The sequence below is a fragment of the Terrapene carolina genome, unplaced genomic scaffold (assembly GCF_002925995.2).
Source record: "Terrapene carolina triunguis isolate 2854851 unplaced genomic scaffold, T_m_triunguis-2.0 Scaffold714, whole genome shotgun sequence".
NCBI lineage: Eukaryota > Metazoa > Chordata > Testudines > Emydidae > Terrapene > Terrapene triunguis.
Window position 1 is genome coordinate 9,655,634 of NW_020665065.1, and position 22,327 is coordinate 9,677,960.

A 22,327-nucleotide genomic window follows, 5' to 3' on the forward strand; every position below is an offset into this window, starting at 1 on the left:
AGAGAAAATATTCATAGATTTATACCACTATATGCCAATCTATTTGGATACTTAAATATGAGTGGCAGTGTTCCATTTTTAAAGCATGATTTTTATTTTTTTTTTGATATCACAATTCACCTCCAAAGGTTTTCAGTGTTTTTGAGGCTGCCCCAAGGAAATTTCCAGCTAGGAAGAGTGGAATCAAGTTTTATGGCTGTCTTGAAGCCCAGGCAAAAATGATCCTGGAAGATTTAAGAATTCCTGTCTCTGCCACTATTAGGAAGATCAACAGTTTATTATTGTGCAGCTGGGATGGGACGTCAGAGGATGGAGCACTCGACAATTGCTCTGTTCTGTTCATTCCCTCTGAAGCATTTGGCATCGGCCGCTGTCGGAAGACAGGACACTGGGCTAGATGGACCATTGGTCTGACCCAGTATGGCCATTCCTATTTAGTCCAAAAATCGGTGGGTGGAAGAGAGGGGAAAGAATCAGTTAGCAACGCTTCCAAAGAAACACTAACTGTCGTACTATGTGACAGCGAGTACTAATAGACATTAAGATAAGGCTAAATAACCACTCTTTGGCAAAAATTTAGATCTAATACAGTATGTCAGAGGCATCCAAGAGTAAAAGGGGCTACATGATTTATCCTTAACGCAACTTGATCTCATAAATGTTAATTTGTATAGTCCAAAAAAACCTCAAGGGATGCCAATAACTTTACCCATCTGCTGTCTCCAAGTACAACATTAATACATACAGTACAGTAAATCATCGTAACTGAGATGCAGCAGATTATAGCTATGGTTAGGGCCCATATGCTGCTAAAATGAACCCAGGCATAGATATTAAAGGACCTCATCATCTGCATTCTAATGTCTGGTTCACACTGACAGCTCTTATCTCACATCCCTATGCAAAAACATTGATCTTGTTTTCCACAGACTGGTAAGCACTCCTTGACTCCAGTAAATGTCCATGTAAAAGCAAGTTAAGACTGACACTACAGAGTATGACTCACCGTTCTCGTTGTGTCGGTCCTGAACCAAATGTTGATAGACTGAATCTGGGACTTCCGACTGGCGATAGTACCATTTGACATTCATAAGGAGATGGTCCCGTTTGCTCTGAAAGAGAAGGTCTAAGGCATTACTGAAAAGGAATTGAGATCATGGCTGTCACACTCATCTTCCAAAGCTCAGAACTCAAGTACCACTGAACAAAATCTGAGGTAAGGAGAATCAAAAGCAGAAAAATATTCATATAATGTAAAAAACCCCAAGGGCAGTGGTACTTGTAGCACAGAAGGCCTTCATCCTTAATAAGACTAAAGAGAACAAGTGACATCCATTTCCATGCAACGTTAGGTGCGCTTGCTTGACCAGCCAACACCAACCCTGGAAGTGGAGAGTTGGCAGCATCCTTGGGTTCTCACTGCACTCAAGCAATCTTCTTACCCATCAACTTCCAACAAATCCAAAGTAATGCTAGCCAGATACAGAGGAGCTGCAATTAGCTCCTTCTTGGCAGCAAAAAGAATAGAAACCCAATGGGGCCATTTTTGGACAGCAGACTTCCCACAAGCCTTCCCAATGAGACACTGCTTTGCCCATCACGTTGAGGGCTCTTTGTTACATTCTTGTCTGGCACCAAAGATGTCACACTTTAAGCCCAACATTTGCAGGCTCTGGATATTCAAGTTCTTTATAAGGGGAGAGATTGAGGCTCACCAGAGAATCTAACCACTGACTTGCTATGTCTATATTTATGAATCCAACCCCCAGTTACCAACTTCTCAACCGGAAGTTAAAATGTAAATACCTCTCACCAAGAGAATAATTTGTAGATAAAGAAAATTATGACATGTATAGAATCTTTGCTTTAATGTGTCTCTGAATCCCTCAATAGCCAATTCTTGCTGCTACTCCAGAACACTTAAGAAAACAGAGGAAGGCCTAAAGGGAAATTAACATTCCTTCAGAATGAGGCAACTGTAAGCACAGAATGTTTATTTTTTACACTGCAATTCTCCTACCAATTCTAAGACCACCCTTCAAATATTTAAATTTAGATTAAAAATATTTATGGATTGTTTAGTCTAAGTTCTTGCTGTCCCTCCTCCCCTTTAGCCTGTTATAACAATGTCTATTATTCTTATTTAATCAAAAACACACAACTTGCAATTAAACACTGTTCTTTAAGCCTCTGGTTAAAAAACACATGTAGTACCATAAAAGGGCCAGCTAGTGGCAGCATTGTGTCAAAAAAAGATCTCCAAACACTATTACTACCACGTGTGCTGTATACTACTTTGACTTAAAAACAGTTCAGAAAAACAAACTGCAATGAAAATGTGTCCAAGCTTTAGAGAAGAACCTGCGCTTCGTTAAAGATTTAAAGAAATAACGTAAAAGATAAATGACTTGTCTGATGTGCCAGGTTCGCTGGCTACCATCACTATCTCCGAAAGTACCTTAAGTCAGCCCAATCTTTTTAAATCTCAGAGACATTTCATAGACAGAAAGGATAACTGTGGGTCTAAAGGTTTTGTTCTCCTCTTAATGCAAGTGCATAAATTCTCTTAATGGTAATGAGTTACATGCAAGCACTCGGGGAAAGAAAGCTTACCAGCCAGTAACTGCAGTTCTTTGGAAGAGTTGCCTCTGCATATTCCCAGGTGGAGAAATGTGCTCTCCCAGCACTGCAAACCTTTAGAAACTCTAGGAAAGCAGTGCTTCCTGTGTCCTCACCACCACTCCTCACAACACTGAAAGCTCAGAGTGGAGGTCACAAGAGGCCACATGGTCTCTAACCACCTCAGTTCCTTCCACTAAACTCCAATGTCTTTCAGAGAGTAGAACTCTCAGGATAAGAGGGAAGGTGCATGGGGAGCATGAAGATGCAGAAGCAACGCTCTCGAAGAACAAAACTACAATGTCCTCAAGGTGACCTCTCCATGTTCCCATTTGTAGGGTCTAGCAAGCGCCACAACTCCCAAGAAGGAAGCATGAGGATTTTTAATTAAACAAAGATCGCAAAACTGCTCTCCCAAACCAAACCTCCACTACACAAGGTGTACGAGAAAAGAGCTTCAGGTAGAAGGCCTACAGATTTCTACAATGATAATGTTATGAAGGCAGGCTCTCACTGCCATCTTAGCCCTGGCAGAGTGAGCTCTAATAACCTGAGATACTGACACCATAGAAAATGCATAATGTCTCAATGCACCTCCTAATCTGGTTAGGTATGAACTGATTGCGGAAGCAAAAACTTCTAATGATTTCCCAAATACCTTAGGACAATCCAAAATCAAAACTCAAACTCCTCTGAATATCTAGGATAGGTAGGCTAGTTTCCCACTGGTAAGAAGGTAGTTTGGGGAGATTAGTGGTCTGCTTTGAGTGGAACACTAGATGCTACTTTAGGTAAAAAATTTGGATGTAACAAAGGAGAACTTTCTCCTCTATGGAAGACCATGAATGTGTTTGCAGAGGGAAAGAACAGCCACGAAAGACCGCCACTCACTTTTCTTGCAGATCTAATTAAAAATGCTGTTGTGAGAGAGGCAGAAGACAGAGCATTCAAAAGGTGCCTCCATTAACTGTCTCAGCCCCATTGAGATCTCACATGGGACAGGTTCTCTGACTGATGGAGATATTAAACAGTCTTTTGAGGGATCCTGCAACCGTCAGATGGCTGATGATTTTACAGTTGTCATTTGATGGTAATGCAGGTAAGTGCTCTTTGATTGAGGACAAGGACAGGCTGAGACAAGATACCATGGGAATAAAGTAGTTCAAAATCAATTAAACGAGGGCAGAAAATGGAGACAGGCTATTTGCTGCCCACAGAGAAAACTGTTTCCATCTGGGGGAAACAACACTTTAGCATGAAAGCTTTTATTGGATTGCAGCAAGACAATCCACACTCTTGCAGAACATGCTAGATCATAAATAGTCAGTGTCTCACGAGCCAAGCTATGAGGTGAAAAGATCACAGATTGAGAAGTAGAATGGATTAGAACTCAGACTATCTAGTGATGGTACTTGTGAGAGCCAGGAGTTCCAAGTATTACTCTCATCCAACCCAAGCTGGAATGACAAGAATGAATGAGGCACCTTGTCCTGTCTAATCACCAAAGTAAGTAATGGAATCAGTGGGAAAGTATTTAGCAGATCTATGCTCTAGTCCAACAGAAGCCAACTTGTCATCAGGTTTCTGTCCATCTTTCCTCTGGAGCAAAACAGAAGACATTGTACTTCTGTTTCCTTCAGAGAGAGAGAGATCTATGGAAAGACATTCTCGCCTACAGGACAAGATGATCCAACTGCTTCACAGACTGCTCTGCTCATGTAGTCTGCAACTTAACTTGCCCAAGGACCTGCTTTCTTTGCCAGCAAGGTGGAAGAGCCACAGGATTAGTTCAATGAGTCAGACAAGTGTCAGAGGACCATCTCCTCCCAACACAACGAATATCAGAGAACCCCCTGTTTGTTAAGAGAGTACTGCTGTTGTGTCATCCATCACCATTTGTACTATGTGGTCTCTGAATAAAGATAAAGCAGATGTGAAAGCCTGTTATAGGGCCCACAGCTCTAGAACTTGATAAGGAATTTGGCTTCTTATGGATTCCAGCCACCACGTTCTCACTTGTGAGTGAGTACCCAGCCTAGAATGGAGACATCTAGGATGGCTTCTGATGGAGAAGACTCCTGTCAGTACACTGTCCTTTAGTCCCCAACAAAAACAACAATTAAGGTGCCTTCATGTCTTCTATGTTCAGAGCACAATTTACTGCCAGCCCATGAGATCCAAAATAACTCACTCCTGATGGTTTGCCTTCAAGAGGGTCATGGCATGGCAAGTGTTGAAAAACCCTTCAGCGGAAGAACTCAGATGCAAGGGTATCAGTAAAGATTTTCTTCTGGCTATCTATGACTTAAGTAGTGGCCCAGGGATTCCCTCTAAGTCTTGACAAGTGCAAGCGTAAATCAGCTAATTGTCCAAGTATGCATACAGGCACATTTCCTGGTGCCTGAGGAATCCTGCCACCATGGCAAAACCCTTCGTGAACACTGCCTAGAAGCTACAATTCCTTTGTCACAACAGCTACCCAGGTAAGCCTCTAATGCCACCCTGGATGGTGCAGAAGCCAATCCTGACAGCACCTGGAATAGGGAGTCCGAATCAGGAGTTACATTCTCCAGATCTGAAGGAGACCCACAACTGGATCACACCAGCACAAAACTGGAACTTAGCTAATGACAGAAGTGAGTCAACCTGTAGAGAGCCACACCATCACCAGAGATGGAGAGCTTGACAGAATTCTAAGGACACCTAAACAAATACTTTGCCTCAGTTTTTAAATGAGGCTAAGGGGCAGTGGCAGGATGGCTAATAACAACAAGGATATGGAGATAGAAATTACCACATCCAAGGTGGAAGTCAAACTCAAACAGCTTAATGGGACTAAATTGGGAGGCCTGGATAATCTCTATCCTAGAATATTAAAGGAACTGGCACATGAAATTGCAAGCCCAATAGCAAGGATTTTTAATGAATCTGTAAACCTAGAGATCGTACCCTATGACTGGAGAATTGCCAATATAGTTCCTAGTTTTAAGAAAGGGGGAAAATGTGATCCAGGAAACTACAGGCCTGTTAATTTGACCTCAATTGTATGCTAGGACTTGGAACAAATTTTGAAAGAGAAAGTAGTTAAGGATATAGAGGTGAACGGTAACTGGGATAAAATACAACATGGTTTCACAAAAGGTAGATCCTGCCACACCAGCCTGAAATCCTTTTCTGAGAATGTTTCTAGACAAAGGAAATGCAGTAGATCTAATTTACCTGGATTTCAGCAAGGCATCTGATATAGTTCCACATTGGAAATTATTAGTTAAATCGGAGAAGATGGGGATTAATATGAGAATTGAAAGGTGGATAAGAAACTGGTTAATAAAGGGGTGACTACAATGGGTCATACTGAAAAAAACTGTCAGGCTGGAGGGAGGTTACTAGTGGAGTGCCTCATGGATTAGTCTTGTGAACAATTTTATTTAACATTTGTATTACTGACCTTGGCACAAAAAGTGAGAGTGCGCTAATAAAATTTGCGGATGACAAGGTTAGTAAATAGCCAATAATGAAGAGGACCGGAATATCATACAAGAAGATCTGGATGACTTTGTAAACTAGAGTAATAGAAATGGGATGAAATTTAATAGTGCAAAAGTCATGCATTTAGGATTAACAACGAGAATTTTTGCTATAAGCTGGGGACATCTCAGTTGGAAGTGACAGAGGAGAAGAAAGATTTGGCTGTATTGGTTGATCACTGGATGACTATGAGCTGTCAATGTGATGCAGCCGTGAAAAAGGCGAATGCAGTCCTAGGATGCATCAGTCAAGGTATTTCCAGTAGAGACAGGGAAGTGTTGGTACCATTATACAAGGCACTGGTGAGACTTCATCTGGAATAATATGTGCAATTCTGATCTCCCATGTTTAAGAAAGTATCAGGGGATAGCCATGTTAGTCTGTATCCACAAAAACAACAAGGAGTCCAGTGTCACCAGATTTATTTGGGCATAAGCTTTCATGGGTAAAAACCTCACTTCTTCAGATGCATGTTTAAGAAAGAGTCATTCAAACTGGAACCGGTGCAGAGAAGGACTACTAGGATGATCCAAGAAATGGAAAACCTACCTTATGAGAGGAGAGTCAAAGAGCTTGGCTTGTTTAGCCTAATCAAAAATAGGCTGAGGGGAGATAGGATTGCTCTCTATAAATGTATCAGAGGGTTTCTAAGCATCAGAGGAGTGAAGTTCTGGAACAGCTTTCCAAGTGGAGCAGTGGGGGGCAAAAAAACCTAGCTGGCTTTAAGACTGAGTTTGATAAATTTATGGAGGGGATGGTATGATGGGACTGCCTACCATGGTTTGTGGGCCATCGACGACTGCCAGTCGCAAAAATCCCCAACTGCTGGAGACAGGACACTAGATGGGGAGGGTTCCGTTACTACGGAGAATTCTTTCCCAGATATCTGCCTGGCGGTTCTTACCCACATGATCAGAGTCTAACTGATCACCATATTTGGAGTCGGGAAGGAATTTTGCCACAGGTCAGATTGGGAGAGACCCCCCCACCTGAGGGGGGGGGTGTCCTTCCTCTGCAGCATGGGGCACAGGTCACTTGCAGGGTGAAACTAGTGTAAATGATTGATTCTCTGTAACCTGAAGTCTTTAAACCATGTTTTGAAGACTTCAGTAACTCAGCCAGAGGTTAGGTGTCTATTTCAGGAGTGGGTGAGGTTCTGTGGCCTGCAATAGGCAGTCAGTCAGACTAGATGATCACAATACTCCATTCTGACCTTGAAGTCTATGAGTCTGGTATTACAGGAAGAGCTGGAGGCAAGTTTGGCACCAAGTAAGCGAGAACCAAGACCTCTGATCTGCCTATCCATTCCAGGTAGCCACAGCAACATTTATTCTTCCTTGTCTCTGACAACACCAAGTCCCCCAGTGCAAAGAACCAACCAAACTCAGCAACCTCTTAGTTCTGCTTTTCTGTCCCTCAAGCATAAGGGTAAGTACTCATGAATGCTGAGTATCAGTAAGATGCGAGATCCAAGGAGAGTTAGACACCAATTAGATAAAGGCTTCCCATGTAGACAGACAGACTGTGGCCCTAAGGAAATCATACCAGCTAATTCCTATCTGGAAAGTGGCACCATCTAAGTTTCTGGCACCTCAGCATCACCAGACTGACAGGAGCCTGGTTCCCATTCAATTGCATTTCCATTCTGGAAGTGGCAGTGAGTTTTCCTTTTAATTGGTACCCAAGGTAGGTGGCAGTTCTGGCACTGATGACTTCTGCTCTCTATCCCCTCACTTCCCAGACAGGAACAGGACCCCGAACAAAGGATGGATCTGGGGACTTCCTGGCTCATAGGCCTCCCTCAAGAGGAAGGCTTGGAATCAAGTATGCTTGTACTTTTGTGCCAAAACTGGACCACCAGGCTGAACTACCACCAAGGAATAGCTTTCCCCAAGGCACAGGAGGCAGCCATATGTGCGTCCAGGAAGATGGAGGGGCCTGAAATATGCAATTTAAACCTAGTATGTGTTATCTTTTGGATAGGATGTGATGTCCAAAACCAAAAGCCAGAGGTGGACCAGGAATGTGAACTGTGACTACCTACAATTACTGTTCTAAAATGTAACTAAACTATTAAGAGTTTGAACTGTAACAGGAAATCAACAGGAGAGTTTTGGGCAAAAAACCCTATGCCACACACACGATTCTCCAGGCACACAGCAAAGCTCGCCATGTAAAAGAAGAAAATAAAGCAGTTGAGCGTATGGCCTCATATAAGCTCAGCTCTGACCATTCAGTGCCATGAGGGGATACTGCTGCAATCCCAAAGGGCACTGCCTTCCTGGAAACCTGGAAAACCAAAGCTTAGCAGCACTGTAGGAGGAGGCATCTCACAAGTGGGGATATGGAGAGGCCACTTTTTTTTTTGATAATTTCTTAAAGGTCCACTACACTTTATCAAGTTAAAGACAGACTTGTGGCTAAAAGAGAGAACTAGGAGATTTGGGCTCCATTCCAGTTTCTGCCGTGGACCTCCTGTACAACCATGGGCAGATTACTTAATGTCTCTCTGTCCCTCAGTTCTCTGATCCATAAAATAGAGTTGATAGTACTTCCTTCTCTAGCAGGGGTGTGGAGGGTTAATTCATTAATGTTTATAAAGAACCCCAAGATCCTTGGATGCAGCATTGGACACGGGTCACTTGCACGTTTAAACTAGTGTAAATGGTGGATTCTCTAATGTGAAGTCTTTAAATCATGATTTGAGGACGTCAGTAACTCAGCCAGAGGTCACAGGTCTATTGCAGGAGTGGATGGGCGAGGTTCTGTGGCCTGCAATGTGCAGGAGGGCAGACTAGATGATTATAATAGCCTCTTCTGACCTTAAAGTCTATGAGAAGGTGCTATTAGAAGGTCAAAGTACGATATAAATATACCTTATCTTAAGGCATGTTGCTCGTTGTCTGTTATTTTGGTAGGGAAAAACAGTTATTTTTCAGCAAATCCATGGTTTCATGTAAAGCCTTATTCCCGCTGCTCAGTCTGCCCACTCCCTGGGTTCATCTTACTTCACCTTCTAATTTGAAAATGACTAGCAGGGGAACTAAGCAAATGGTAGAGATTTGGGTAGAGACTGGGGGAGGGAGAAATCCCCATTTAGACAGCAATTAATTTTGGCAGTCTTTTTACCCATAGAAAGCCAGAAGTCTTAAATATTTGGCTTCATACTGAGTGCCTGTGGCAACCCTAACAGTAACACAAGCTAGCAGATATTCCAGTTCTGTTTAAACTGGAAAATACTTGCCAATACCCATCTACTGGTGTTATTTTCACCCCAGGCCCACTAGTCTCTCTTTTATTTTAGGTTTTATTTTTTCCCTACAATCCACACCTCCAAATTTAATAAAAACAAATGTATGTCTGCATCGCATCCCCTTGCCAGTTTCACACAACTCATCAGTTTCAACAAAAAGTGGCACAGAGATCCAGGTCAGCAAGAATTACACACAGGAGGTAGCAATCTACAACCCCTTCGATGCAGCATTTGAAGAGACTCTGGAAAAGGTGAACGGACTCAGTGGGCTTGATTTAAAGAAAAAAATTAACCCCCTAAATTGAAAGCCTTGATTGTAGCTTTTAATTTTTCTTGTTGTTGGCTTTGTGAATTAAAAAGGGAAATTATTTCACAGTATGGGGGGGGAGGGTGCAACTGTGGGCTGAGTAGCAAGATTTATTTAGATTTCCCTTTTACACAAAGGTACCTAACAGAGTTTACATGGTAGTGGCCTGAATTCAGAATATATTTGCCATGTTGCCTTAGCCACGTACCTATGAAATACTTGAAATTGAATCCAACAAAGGAGCCCACCTGTTACAAAATTAGAAGACCACTACACTGCCACGTTAACTGATCAGTGCAGAGCCTGTATTTCAGACAGACAGTGTAACATGTGAGGAAACATTCTCTTAAAATAAATAAATGAGTGATTTAAACATGCATTTCTTGGGCTGATGGCATGGGGCTTCTAATTAATGCACAATGAGGTTAATCAAGCTGATCTCAATGAATCTCACCTTCTTAATGATGGGAGTAACCCAGACTTGAAAATCAAAATTATGCTAACAAACTTTTAAAATTAGTTAGAGGAAGGAATGATGCCTACCAAAGGAGACCACAATCATGAGCACAGGTTATTGTGGGGTTATCCCCTTAAAGTAATTAAATATAGTAGTAGTTTTTTTTAAACGATGGTGTCTTCAAAGGATACTGATAGGGTTAATTGAAGAAAAAGTCGCCCTACACTGAACCCTGCCACTCGATTTCAGGAACAGTACTGACTGCTTTAGATTGATAGTTCCAATTATAGTCCTGAAGAGGCAAATAAGAAAGGGGGGGGGGGGGAATTAGAGGGGATTTTATACCATAGAAAAAAGTTTTTCTTCTCTGTCTTTACCCTTTCTATGAAACTCAGAGGCACGAATAATACACTTTTAGAACTTCGCAACTGGGGTGGGAAAGAAGGTGGAATTAAATATTTGGTTGCATAACCAGAGTTTCAAAGTTGCGTGGATAATCACATTTGCAGACATCTTTTGGGGTATGGAAACAAAGCACCAATTTCCTGTGCTTTGCACCCCTAAAAGGAAAATTACTGCAGTAAAATGGGCACTTGAAATGCAATTTAAAAAAAAGAACAGGGTAGAAACTCTGCCAGCTGACTAACCAGTCAGCCAGACGAGAACTGAATGTACAGACACCATGTTTCAAAATGGAGGGGCAAAATTTACTCCAAAATGCTGACTCGTTCCTTCTTTTGCATCATGCAGTGCACTTATATGGCAGGACAATGGCTGCAAGCAGAATGCAGAAACAACAAAACACGTTGTTGTTTACAATCGAGATGTGCAAATAACTGGTTCTATATAAACCCCTAGACAGATGATGCAACTAAAAATACGCTGACATACTAATTTGCTGCAATCTTTGCTCCACCAATATCAGAAAGTATTTTTCAAATCAGAGCTACCCTTTAAGGTCTCTTGTTACAGTGATTGCGCTTTTTGTCCAATTAATTTAAAAGCATAATCTTGAAAATTGTTCTGAATGTCTACTCTCCAGCAGGGCATTTTTTAAATATCTGATCTTCCACTCTCACTGAAAATATAAAATGTCTATGAGAATCTTGTTCCTTACAATTATATCAGTCTTTGCAACAAAATTCCTAGACATACTGTACTGAATGCCAAGTTTCCAAGTCAAACTATAGTCAGTTACAGAGTAGATTGTACCACGATGTCTCAAGATGCCAACTTTTGTGACAGCCTTTTTTTTTTTTTTAGGAAGCGTGTGCACACACCAGAACAAACGTCCTCTTGTTAACGAAGTGTTACATAGATCTTTTAAAGACGTTCATACGAAAGCTACAGACAGGTGGATATTTATGAAATTCAGAACTAGCATGCATCTTGAGAATGGCAACTGTTTTTAAGTTTAATTTTATTGAATTTAGAAGGTTCTCTTTGCCGTTTAGCTTCTCTCTTTCACTAAATAAAAATTGTGTCATCTACTGCTGGAATATTTCAAAATAAAAGAGCATGTAGGTTTTTCCAACCACAGATACTGAAAATAAAGACTATACCTGGCTTGTAAATAAAACATGTTACTGTTAGCAACCAGTTTGCAACACAAACACTTAATCCATGTCCATGTGAAATAAATTATCCCTTTATTCTGGAGTATGAACTACAATTCCAAATAGCCTATAAAAGTGGCACAAGTATCTTCTGGGTTCAATTAAATTAATTCGACAAATCAAAAATAGCGAGCCTCTTTTTTAACATAGACGTTTTTTAAAAACCTAGCTATTGCATATTAATATTCAAATCTCTTGTAAAGCTTTCACAGGGTCAGAATATCTTCCCAGGGTTATGATTAACAAATTGTGCAAACGGTCACAGATGTCCCACAGATCCTCTCCAAGTGTTTAAGCAGTTTCTCTCATTACTTGCCCTATTTAGTTACTATGTTAAATCACAAGTAGCTTTGGAAGCAATATACAGTACATTGGAGATGACAGATGGACACGCTGGATTCAGTGAGCAGTAGCTATTTAAAAGCGGCAAACTGGAAGGTGGAAAACAAGGAAAAGGAAAATTTCTCCCTCCTTTAAAACTCCTATTCAGAACTGAAATCCTCTACACAAAAAGACCAGCTGATAAATTCTAGGGTAAGAGATGTTAACACATTAACTTAAATGTTTAAAAATAACCTCCCCCTTTAAAAGAAACACTTTACATGCTGCAATGTGCAGACGCTCTGACCCACGAAACTAGTTTTTAAATTGACATTATCTTTCATTATTGTGGATTATTTGCATGTATTAACAATCTTTTGGACAATGTTTGTCTCTGAAAAGGAATCATTTTTTGTTCCAGGAAACAGTTCCAATTATGCTTAACAACACAGAACGGACCTGTCTTTAATCAAAGGGCAGTAGATTTGGCTTGCTTCACTGATTGATTTTTTTCCCCTGCGTGTAGAATTGCTACCAACGTTTTGTCTCCTGCTGTAGGAGAAATTACTTCACTACTTGCTTATTTTCAAATGAAAACCAGGAATACTTTTATTAACCCTCTGGAAAAAAATCAAAGTCAGAAGGTGAAGAGATTGTGGCAGGCATGTATTTTCTTCCTGTTTTAGGCTGAAAGTGTTGGTTCCAGGCTTCCTCAAGGTCACCACCGCACCCTCAGGACAGCACTTTCTGTACTCTTGATTTCTTGACTAAATTATGAAAATACCAAACAGCTGTTTATAAACCAAAAACCCAGCTTGGCAACATAAAGGTCATCTTTAGAACTGAAACACGTGCATTTTTAGAGAGTACTCAGCATATTTATTTAGAAATTAATATTGTTCACCATCAATTCTATATGAACATGAGTGGTGATGCAAATTATTGCTAGTAAACATAGTAATATTGCCCCAAAAATTAGAGTGCTCAGGATTCAGCAAGGAAGACAGACATTAACGATATTAGTAAGAGTATTAAATATGGTGCTATTTAATCTTCCCTGCACCTCAAATGAAAACTCAAGGAGGCTGCCTTTTGGCTCCTGTCCTCTTAACCTGAACCAACACAAAGACTGCAACCTTTAAACCTGTTAGTGTTATCTAATGACTGTTCCATCTACAAGAGCTTTTCTAATAGAAACATGCCTTGATGGCTTATCTCAGTGCACAAGCCAGGCCACAAAGAACCGTCGGCTTGATTGAGCACCGTAATGGAAGGCAGGAAATGAGAAGGCTTGGTTAAGCCGCGGATAATCGATCAGCGTATTCAGTGAAGTGTGAGCTGAGCTAGGAATAAGCTGCTTGGGGTATCAAATATTGCTGTTTCCAGAGTAAAGTCCTATTTCTGTGATCTATATAGGAGAAATAATAATTTATTGACAAAACAATATAGGATTTTTTCACGTCTCCCTCTTGACATTTTATGATTGTTTACAGCAAAAAATTCTCTCTACCCCCTCTCCCTACAACTTTAATAGATGAAACTGCTTCTGGAATTCATGAAGCCACTTCAGTATGGTGCAAATTTATTCATGGCCTTGTTTGTCGTTAACTCTTAGAAATCTATGAAATATTGTATTTGCCTCTTTCTCCCCCTCAAAATCCAAACATTTATACTTCTCTACATACAAACACAGACAAATCTTTGGGAGCATACTATTCCTAAAGACTACATAAGCATGGTTACATAGTTAAAACACCGTTTTTCTATCTACACATACAAGACAGAGATTCCTTGGGGCATGGCCATGCTGCCCACAGTTTGGACTACGGGAATGTGAACAGCAGCATACCCCAAAATCCTGCACTGTAATTCCCTTGTGTGGACGTGGTAGGTACAAACTTAAAGGTCCCTAGTAGTACTGTTTGAAGAGGACCTGGGAACCTTTAAGTTCTCGTCCACAGCGGAGAGTTACTGCACAGCACTTTGCTGCACTCAGCAATTCATGCCCCCATAGTCCGAACTACGGGGCAGTGTAGACATGACCTTAGTTTGATGAGAATTACACTAAGTGTAAAAATCCTACATCTGAATTTCTATAAGATTTAAACCACTGCTGTTCAGAAACACACATGTATTATATATAAAGCGTGTTTTCGTTTGTGTAGAACTGGTTCCGGTTTAAATCATCATAAAACTGTGTACAAATCCCATAAACTGCTTTGAAAATGTCAACCTACATACGTGCATGCACACATTATACAACTGTTATTGTTGTTGTTGTTACTGTTGCCTTAAGCCTACACATTTGAACGCATGAGGATTTCTCTTTATTTTGGGGTTACAAGGAGAATCAGAATCAGTCTTAAAATGGGACTATAACTGCAATCTCAACTGCTCCCTCTCCATGACACACATACCCAATTCTTGCAGAGATGGAGCTGGAACACTAGTTTTTTAGTTCCTATCTGCTACTTCAGATGAAGAAAGAGCTCTGTTGACCATTAGCTACAAGAAGACCCTCTTATTCATCTGACGCTACAGCCAGGTAATAAAACAACAATATCTATCTCTTATGTAGCACTGCTTCTCAGTACAGCTACATGTACAATTACAGCTTATTTTATTCAAATAGCACCGTCTCAAGGAAATGTATTAACTCTATGGGAAATATGTAGGTATAACAAACAAGATAAAAAGAAAATTTCAAATAAGAATTTTTTTTAAATGACTAAAGCAGGGGTAGGCAACCTATGGCACTTGTGCCGAAGGCGGCACGCGAGCTGATTTTCAGTGGCACTCACACTGCCCGGGTCCTGGCCACCGGTCCGGGGGGCTCTGCATTTTAATTTAATTTTAAATGAAACTTCTTAAGCATTTTAAAAACCTTATTTACTTTACATACAATAGTTTAGTTATATATTATAGACTTATAGGAAGAGCCCTTCTAAAAACGTTAAAATGTATTACTGGCACGCGAAACCTTAAATCAGAGTGAATAAATGAAGACTCGGCACACCACTTCTGAAAGGTTGCCGACCCCTGGACTAAAGCAAATAAACACTAATTTACCCTGAAGGCAAAGGAGAATGTATCTGCAAATGTTCAGGTCAAACCAGGTTTTCTAAGCAATAAAAAGATCTTTTTTTTAAACGGGCGCTGGGTGCAACCTTCACTGTGAATAGACTTCCACCTGTCCTTAAGGCCATGGTTACACTACAGAGCTTACAGCGGCACAGCTGCCTCCTGAAGTGCTACTACTGCAGATGCTCTGCAGCAATGGCGGAGAGCTCTCCCATTGACTTCATTACTCCAGCCCCTACGAATAAACGTAGCTATGTCAGAGAGAGAAGTTCTCCCGCTAACATAGCGCTATCCACACCGGCGCTTAGGACCCTAGTCCAAAGCGGCATTATGCATTGATGTCAATTTCTCAGTGCAAAGCATTCTTCCAAGACAAAATAAATCCTCCAATCAGATACCACCTTCTTGTTAAAAGCAAAAAGCTACTTCAGTTACCTTAAAACTTGCATCCCCTATAGACTTATTGTCTTTCTATTCACTAACATGAAATCAGCTAAGATTAGAGAAACCACATTAAAAAGACTGCCCCTGCTCCAAAGAATTTACAAGTGTTATACCTAAGAAAGTTGCATTAAATCAACAGTTCAGGGGCTCAAACTTCATCAGTAGAAGGTTCTTCTAAGGGATTAGAGTACTGGATTAGCTCAAAGTATAAGTATTTTGAGCCACCAACTCAACTACTTTCACACAGGGAGATAGGAAGCTCAGTATTTATTATTTATTTGTATTATTGAAGCACCAAGGAATCCCAGTCATGAACAAAGAGTCCATTGTGAAAGTGTTTAATACATTAAAGTAATTCTTATGAGACATCCAAGGTTAACTCCAAACAATTCACATCATGACAAAAAGAGAACTCTGCACTCCAAAGACAGTACAGCAAACTGTTTGATGAACACCAATCTCACAAACAACCAATTATATGAACCTCTTTTCCTCAGATGGAAAAAAACGGCATGTGAAAGTGGTGTTGATTCCTCATTCCAATGCCTTCAGTGCATTGGAAATCGCTTTGCAGAGAGTTGAACAGTAAGAAGAAACTGATGCAGTGCACCATACTGCTACCTACGCACCATAGTTACTATAATTTTGAGGTGTTCAGTTTTATGAACTTTATGATTTTATTAACTCCTCAACCCCCAATCATAAAATAGGGATTCTACTGTATTCTGAAAGACAATCCTCTCCAATATACTATCAAGGTAACACCATGCACAAAGAGCTGGTTATTGTTGTGAGAACATATTCACTCTTTAGCCACCCCCACACTGCTTGTTGCCATAAATGGAGTTGGTTAGTTTCACAGCAGGGTTCTCTGTCTGTTTGGTTCCCAATGAACAGAAGAAGTGGGTGTGTGTCAGTGATTCCGCTCAACATCAGGGGAAAGCTGGCATTGATTATGCAGAATATCAGCTTGTGCATATTGGTGGATCTAGGGACGTAGGAGGGAAGGAGAACATAAAGAAGATTCACAGAGAACATTTGTACAGCAAATATACATTCCCCTGCAGTGTACAACCCAAAATGACAACAATGTGCATTTGGAGTGAGACTGATCCTAAAAAGAAGTAAAACTGAGTAGGCCTAGTCTCCTGGTCCAACCTTGAAAAAAATGCTAAAAAGAAAAAACAGCATAAACAGTGAACAATAAAATGGACTGCGAAAGTGTTATTAATTCTAACAACACACAGTGTTGATAATAGAGGCAAAGGTTTTTTTAAATAAACTAATTTGTTTGGTCAGCGTTCCTTTAAGGTACAAAGCTATTAAAGCATCAAACCCAAAGCATACTGTTGTATACAAAAACCAAATAGAGCAGGAGTGTTTCAAGAAATGTGCTGTTTAGGTTACTGTTACAGGTAAAACGGTATTTGCAGAACTGCATATTCTGCCATATGTGTAGAACTTGCATGTAAGTCACATGAAAACAAGTGCAGACTAGAGCGGATAAACCAAATGAGGGGTAGGGAGAAGGGACAGTCAAGCCAGCACTGCTTTCAATATACTTATAATCTGTTTATGGATAGTTTGAACTCAGAGTTCCATTATACAAATTCCAACTTCAAAAATAAACTTAGTTTGATTTAATCTTTCACCCAAAAAGAGGTTTGAAATTTGTATCCAATTTAGTTTTTTATTATTAGAAACCTATTTTATTATTAGGGCCTTTGCTAGCTTATTTAACACTGGCCAAATTGCCTATACAGCTTAACTGCTGTTCTGCAACAGACAAATGTTTAACCTAGAAGCAGGCAAAACAAATACATCTTCTAGATTTAGACTCCAGCCTTTAATCCCAGCACCACACCCTTTAATTACAAAGGGGGGGAAATCCTTTGAAAAATTCACTGCTTTTTTTTTTTTTAAATGACCTTTACACTGTGACTAGAAGATAATTACTGTGTAGGTGCCTTGCCTGAATTATTTCCGAACCAACCATGTCACATATTAGTCCTGCCTCAGCGCAGGACGAGATGACCTCTTGAGGTCCCTTTGGGTATATCTACACAGCAAAGAAAAATCCACGGCTGGCCCATGCCAGCCGACTCAGGCTTGCAGGGCTCTCAGGCTGTGGGGCTGTTTCATTGCTGGGTAGACTTCCAGGCTTGGGCTCAAGCCCAAAGTCTGGGAGCTTCCCACCCTGCAGGATCCCAGAACTTGGGCTTCAGCCCAAGCCTGGTAGTTTACACAGCAATGAAACAGCCTCACAGCCCGAGTGGGTTGGCACAGGTCAGCCGTGGGTTTTTCTTTGCTGTGTAGACATACCCTTTCAGGCCTACATTTCTAAGATGATAATCACAACAATCAGGAGAATGATATAGGAGAGCAAAAGTCCTTCAAAGCATTTTGGTAGGATTTGCTTCTCTCCCAAAAAAGGTAAAACCCTCATTTCCCTCCTTTTCATCTGGGGGCATCACAGTTACAAAGAGAACCTGAGAGCATTGTTATGTTTATATGACTCAGTACATCAAACACCAGGTGTTGTATGTGTCTAGGTGCTTCCGATATGTAAGCAGTACATGCAACGCAAAGTTGACACACCTTAATTCACATTTTCAAGGAGAAAAGGACAGACATGACTCATAATATTTTAGGTAATTAATAGAAGAGATTTTTGTTTTATTTTAAACAGAAGTATTTTTCCTACAAACTTTCAGCTTTACTGGAAACACAGCCGCATACTAAGCCAAAATCTAGCAACGTGCCTGTTTTTGTACAAGATACCTCAGTGTGTTGACATTCTCTGAACTTCAGTACAATTTTATATTACAAACCAAATAACTTCATTTTAGCCAAGAAAAAAACTATACTAAAAAAATAAAACTGGCTTCCTTAATATAAAACTAGCAAACTGTTTCACAAGGGTCATGGGTCATTGCTTAGTATCTCATTTAATCCCATTGTGGTATCTTTCTGCTCTGCTTCCCTTTTATATTCTTTGAATTCCATTCTGCGGTGCATGGTGTCAGATGAGCCGCGCGGAAACATGCACTAACCACACTGTTACAGCATACAGCTATGCAGGAACAAACCTGTTTAATTATAGCTTTCAGCGCTAGAAAAAGCATATCTACCATATCTACTTTTTTTTTGGCATCAAAATCTTAAGCGTACATTGAAAAATAGAGTGCCTTTACCTAGAGGTCATTCATTTGTGGGAGAAAACAAGCAGTATTCTATAACATTATCTACTCTATTGCTACAAAGCCTTTTACCTCATACCCTTTTGTACTTCATGCTCAGTTAACACAGGGTAGATTTACACTACATTCACAGGGTGTGTCTGCAGCTCATAGACACATACCCAAGTTAGTTCAGGTACTGGTAGCAGTGAAGATGGAGCAACGCACGCTTCAATGCAGGCTAGCCACCTAAGTAATTACCCAGGATCTTAGGCAAGCATGTACAGCCCACATTGAAGTTCATGGTGCCATGGCCTCACTAGTACCAGTATCCAAGCTAGCTAAATTAAAACTAAATCCAGTATGCCTACACAAGCTTCTGTCACACCTTGTGACTCCAGTGAAGGCAAACCCACAGACTCCCAGAAAACCAGCGGGCTCCTCCAGTGTTTAAACCACTTGTGTTAGATGGTGTTTTTAGTTTTTGTTTTTAACATACACATAAATCACGTGAAAGAATGTAAATGCATACACATACATGTGTGTGTGTGTGTGTGTATATATATATATATATACACACACACACACACACACACACACACACACACACACACATATATATATACACACACAAAATACATAAACACATAGGAGTTGCCATGCCAATAGGTTTTTTTTAGTCCAATATGCTGTTTCTGACTGGTCAGGGCCAGATGCTTCAAAGAAAGGTGCAAGATATCATGTGGTGGACAGTTATGAAATAATCAGCCCAAAAGAGAAGTTTCTTCCAAATCTTTGTTGGTTGGTGGTTGATTTAATGAAGCAAAAGGGTTTTTTTTGGAAATTGTATATTTATGTCATCTTACCTAATGTAGCTGTGCATGTTCTCATTAGCTATATAAATACCTAATCCTTTTACAAATCCTATTAGGTCTTGGCCTGAGTGATATCTAATGGCAATGAGTTTTACCCATTAATAATTTGTTATGCTAAGAATATTTCCTTTTATCGGTTTTAAATTTGCTGCCTTTCAATCTCATTGAATGTGACCTTGCTCTGGTATTATGAGAAAGGGTAACAAGGTGTGTCTGATCAATATTCACTACTCGGTAACCTTGGGCAGGTCAGATCACCTCTGTGCCTCGGTTTCTCCATCTGTAAAATGTGCCTGATACTCACCTCTTTTGTGAAGCACTATACAAGAGCTAGGCAGTAATAACAATACCTATACTTCCCTTCACAAGTCATTAATTTGAAATTTATGTGTCACCTCTTCTCTGAACAGTCCTAATCTTTTTGGTCTGTCTCCATACTGACTGTTTTCTATGCCTCTAATAGTTTCTTACTCATCTGTAAACCCCTCTATTTCCACTTATTTTTTTAAAATCCATGTCCAGAACTAAACACCGTGTTCCACACATGAGGGGGAGGAATGATTTATTTGATAGCATTTATAACATTTTCATTATTATTTTGTCTCATTTCTTCTTACGATTTATTTTTAATATAAACATGACTGCACATTGAGCAGAGGTTTTCACTGACCTATCCATAATGACACCCAGTGAAGGCCATCTCAAACACTGGTGTTGATAAAATCTTTATACCACATAACTCATTTTCATATGCACAGGTACATGTATGTATGCCCGTGATGTGCCATTCAATGCTATTATACAAAACATAAATTAAAGGAAAATATGTTGCTGAGAAGTCTCAGCCATTCTTCCTCCCAACGTCATAAAAGCTGCATATTAAAAAAAGGAGGGGGCGGGGGTGGACTCACTAATAAGGCTATAAAATAAAATCACTACTAAAGAAAGCAATAAGCACTATTTTAGATCACTGGGTTTTTTGCTCATGTTTGGTGCTTCCACAAACTCCACTTTGATTACAGATTATGCCTTTTTCACAGAAGTAAATTTGGCAGCAAGCTGCTGACAGAGTATTGATAGCTACCCTCCTTAAAACACTGCCTTATTAGCATTTCTATTGCTGCACTACACACGATACGCATTGTAAATCAAATACACTCAATGTCAAGCACAATACGCAAACAGTTACCTAACAACTAATGGTATTACAAATGCATTTAATTAATCATTGAATATATGCTCTGGTAATTGAATTCCATTAAGGTTTTTAAACTTTAAACCTTAAGAAAGGCAATACCAAAATGAAGATACCATTCAGAGTACTCCTGACATTGGTCATTAAATGTCATTTATGGGATACAGTTCACATCTAATTGCTGAGCACAACCAGCCACAACATCTATCACCTATGTTAAAAGAAGCATAGCTTAGCAGTGGAGCTGTTTGAAGCCATCATATAGACTGTACAGTTTAAATAGATTTCTCGCCTTTTAAATAGCAGGGAAATGTGGCCCCTTGAACATCTCACTAAAGGATTTGCCCTCTTAACAAAGAGAGTTATAGGAGTTGCATGGATAAACAGTCAGAAGGGACTTCGCTCTGTGAACCCAGGGCAGAGTCTGGGTGCCCACATGGCTGTTAAAATGCTACCTAGTAGTCCAAAATATTTTATATAGCAGGAAAAAAATTGGACTACCACTACCATGGTGGTCTACACTGGTGGCAAACAGGGGCTTAAAAAAACCCCACACGCTGCTTATTCAAAAAATTATGGTTTGAAGAAGTCAGATAACGCTCAATTTTCCACACTAGCCACCAATGCTCATGTTTCATGCATTACGGGGAGTTTGGAGACTGGCTGATAAATAAGGTCATGTCATGACATTAATTAAAAACGCAACGTAAATAATTATTGTAATACAAATCGGAGCAATTGTGCAGGAAGATAGAGCGGCAGCCTTAAGCAACTTTAACCAGACAAAAGCACAGACTTTGTAGCATGCTGTTGAGGGAATTTCTAAGACAGACAGTTGGTATCTGCTGCCACATCAGTACCTAGCATTAGCAGCACGGGGCTTTATATTTACTCTTTGTATCTATATGTAAATCAATACTAAATAAATAAACCCGAAGCCAGGGTCCACAGGCTGCAATCTAATCTAAACCAATAGATTGGAAAGATGGCCTCCATTCATCTGGAAATAGCTAGATATTGAAAATGCTAAAACCAGAAATAACTACACTAGAGGACAAAATGCACATGTTTACCTGGCATAAAAAGAAAGTGCTCAAAAAAAGATGACTTGAAGGGGGAAGATAAAAGGAAAAAAACATTTTCTCAAGAGGGTTAAACCCCTCAAGTCTTGAATGCCGCCTCCCCCCCACACACACGTATGTTGGAGCCATGCAGTTTAATGAACCGCCATTAATGTTCACAAAACTCAAGGATAGGCAGGAGTCCTGAGGGTCACCAAGATGTCTTTCCTATAGATAATGATCTGCACCATCACTCCCTCTAAAGCAGACCTCCCAACCTGGCCCTGGATTTTGCAGCACTGTCCCACACTTTGACCCCCAAGCCTCCTGTCGTGGTTGAAGGACAGTTTGCCGCAGACCCCCCATTTGAGAGAGCCCCCAAACCAAGTGG

At 40.3% G+C, this 22,327-nt stretch overlaps 1 protein-coding gene across 3 annotated transcripts in view; it reads right to left on the minus strand.

Moving 5' to 3' along the window:
* Nucleotides 1–22,327, minus strand: part of RERE (arginine-glutamic acid dipeptide repeats) — a 312,871-nt gene that overhangs the window by 173,967 nt on the left and 116,577 nt on the right. For 2 of the 3 annotated variants that reach the window (XM_029913526.1, XM_029913525.1), the window contains exon 1: nt 1,007–1,107. In XM_029913526.1, coding sequence (XP_029769386.1) covers nt 1,007–1,091 — 85 coding nt within the window. In that variant the 5' untranslated portion in view covers nt 1,092–1,107. Of the gene's footprint in view, nt 1–1,006; nt 1,113–22,327 lie in introns of those variants that run through there. The other variant, XM_026659899.1, reaches the window with a different exon arrangement.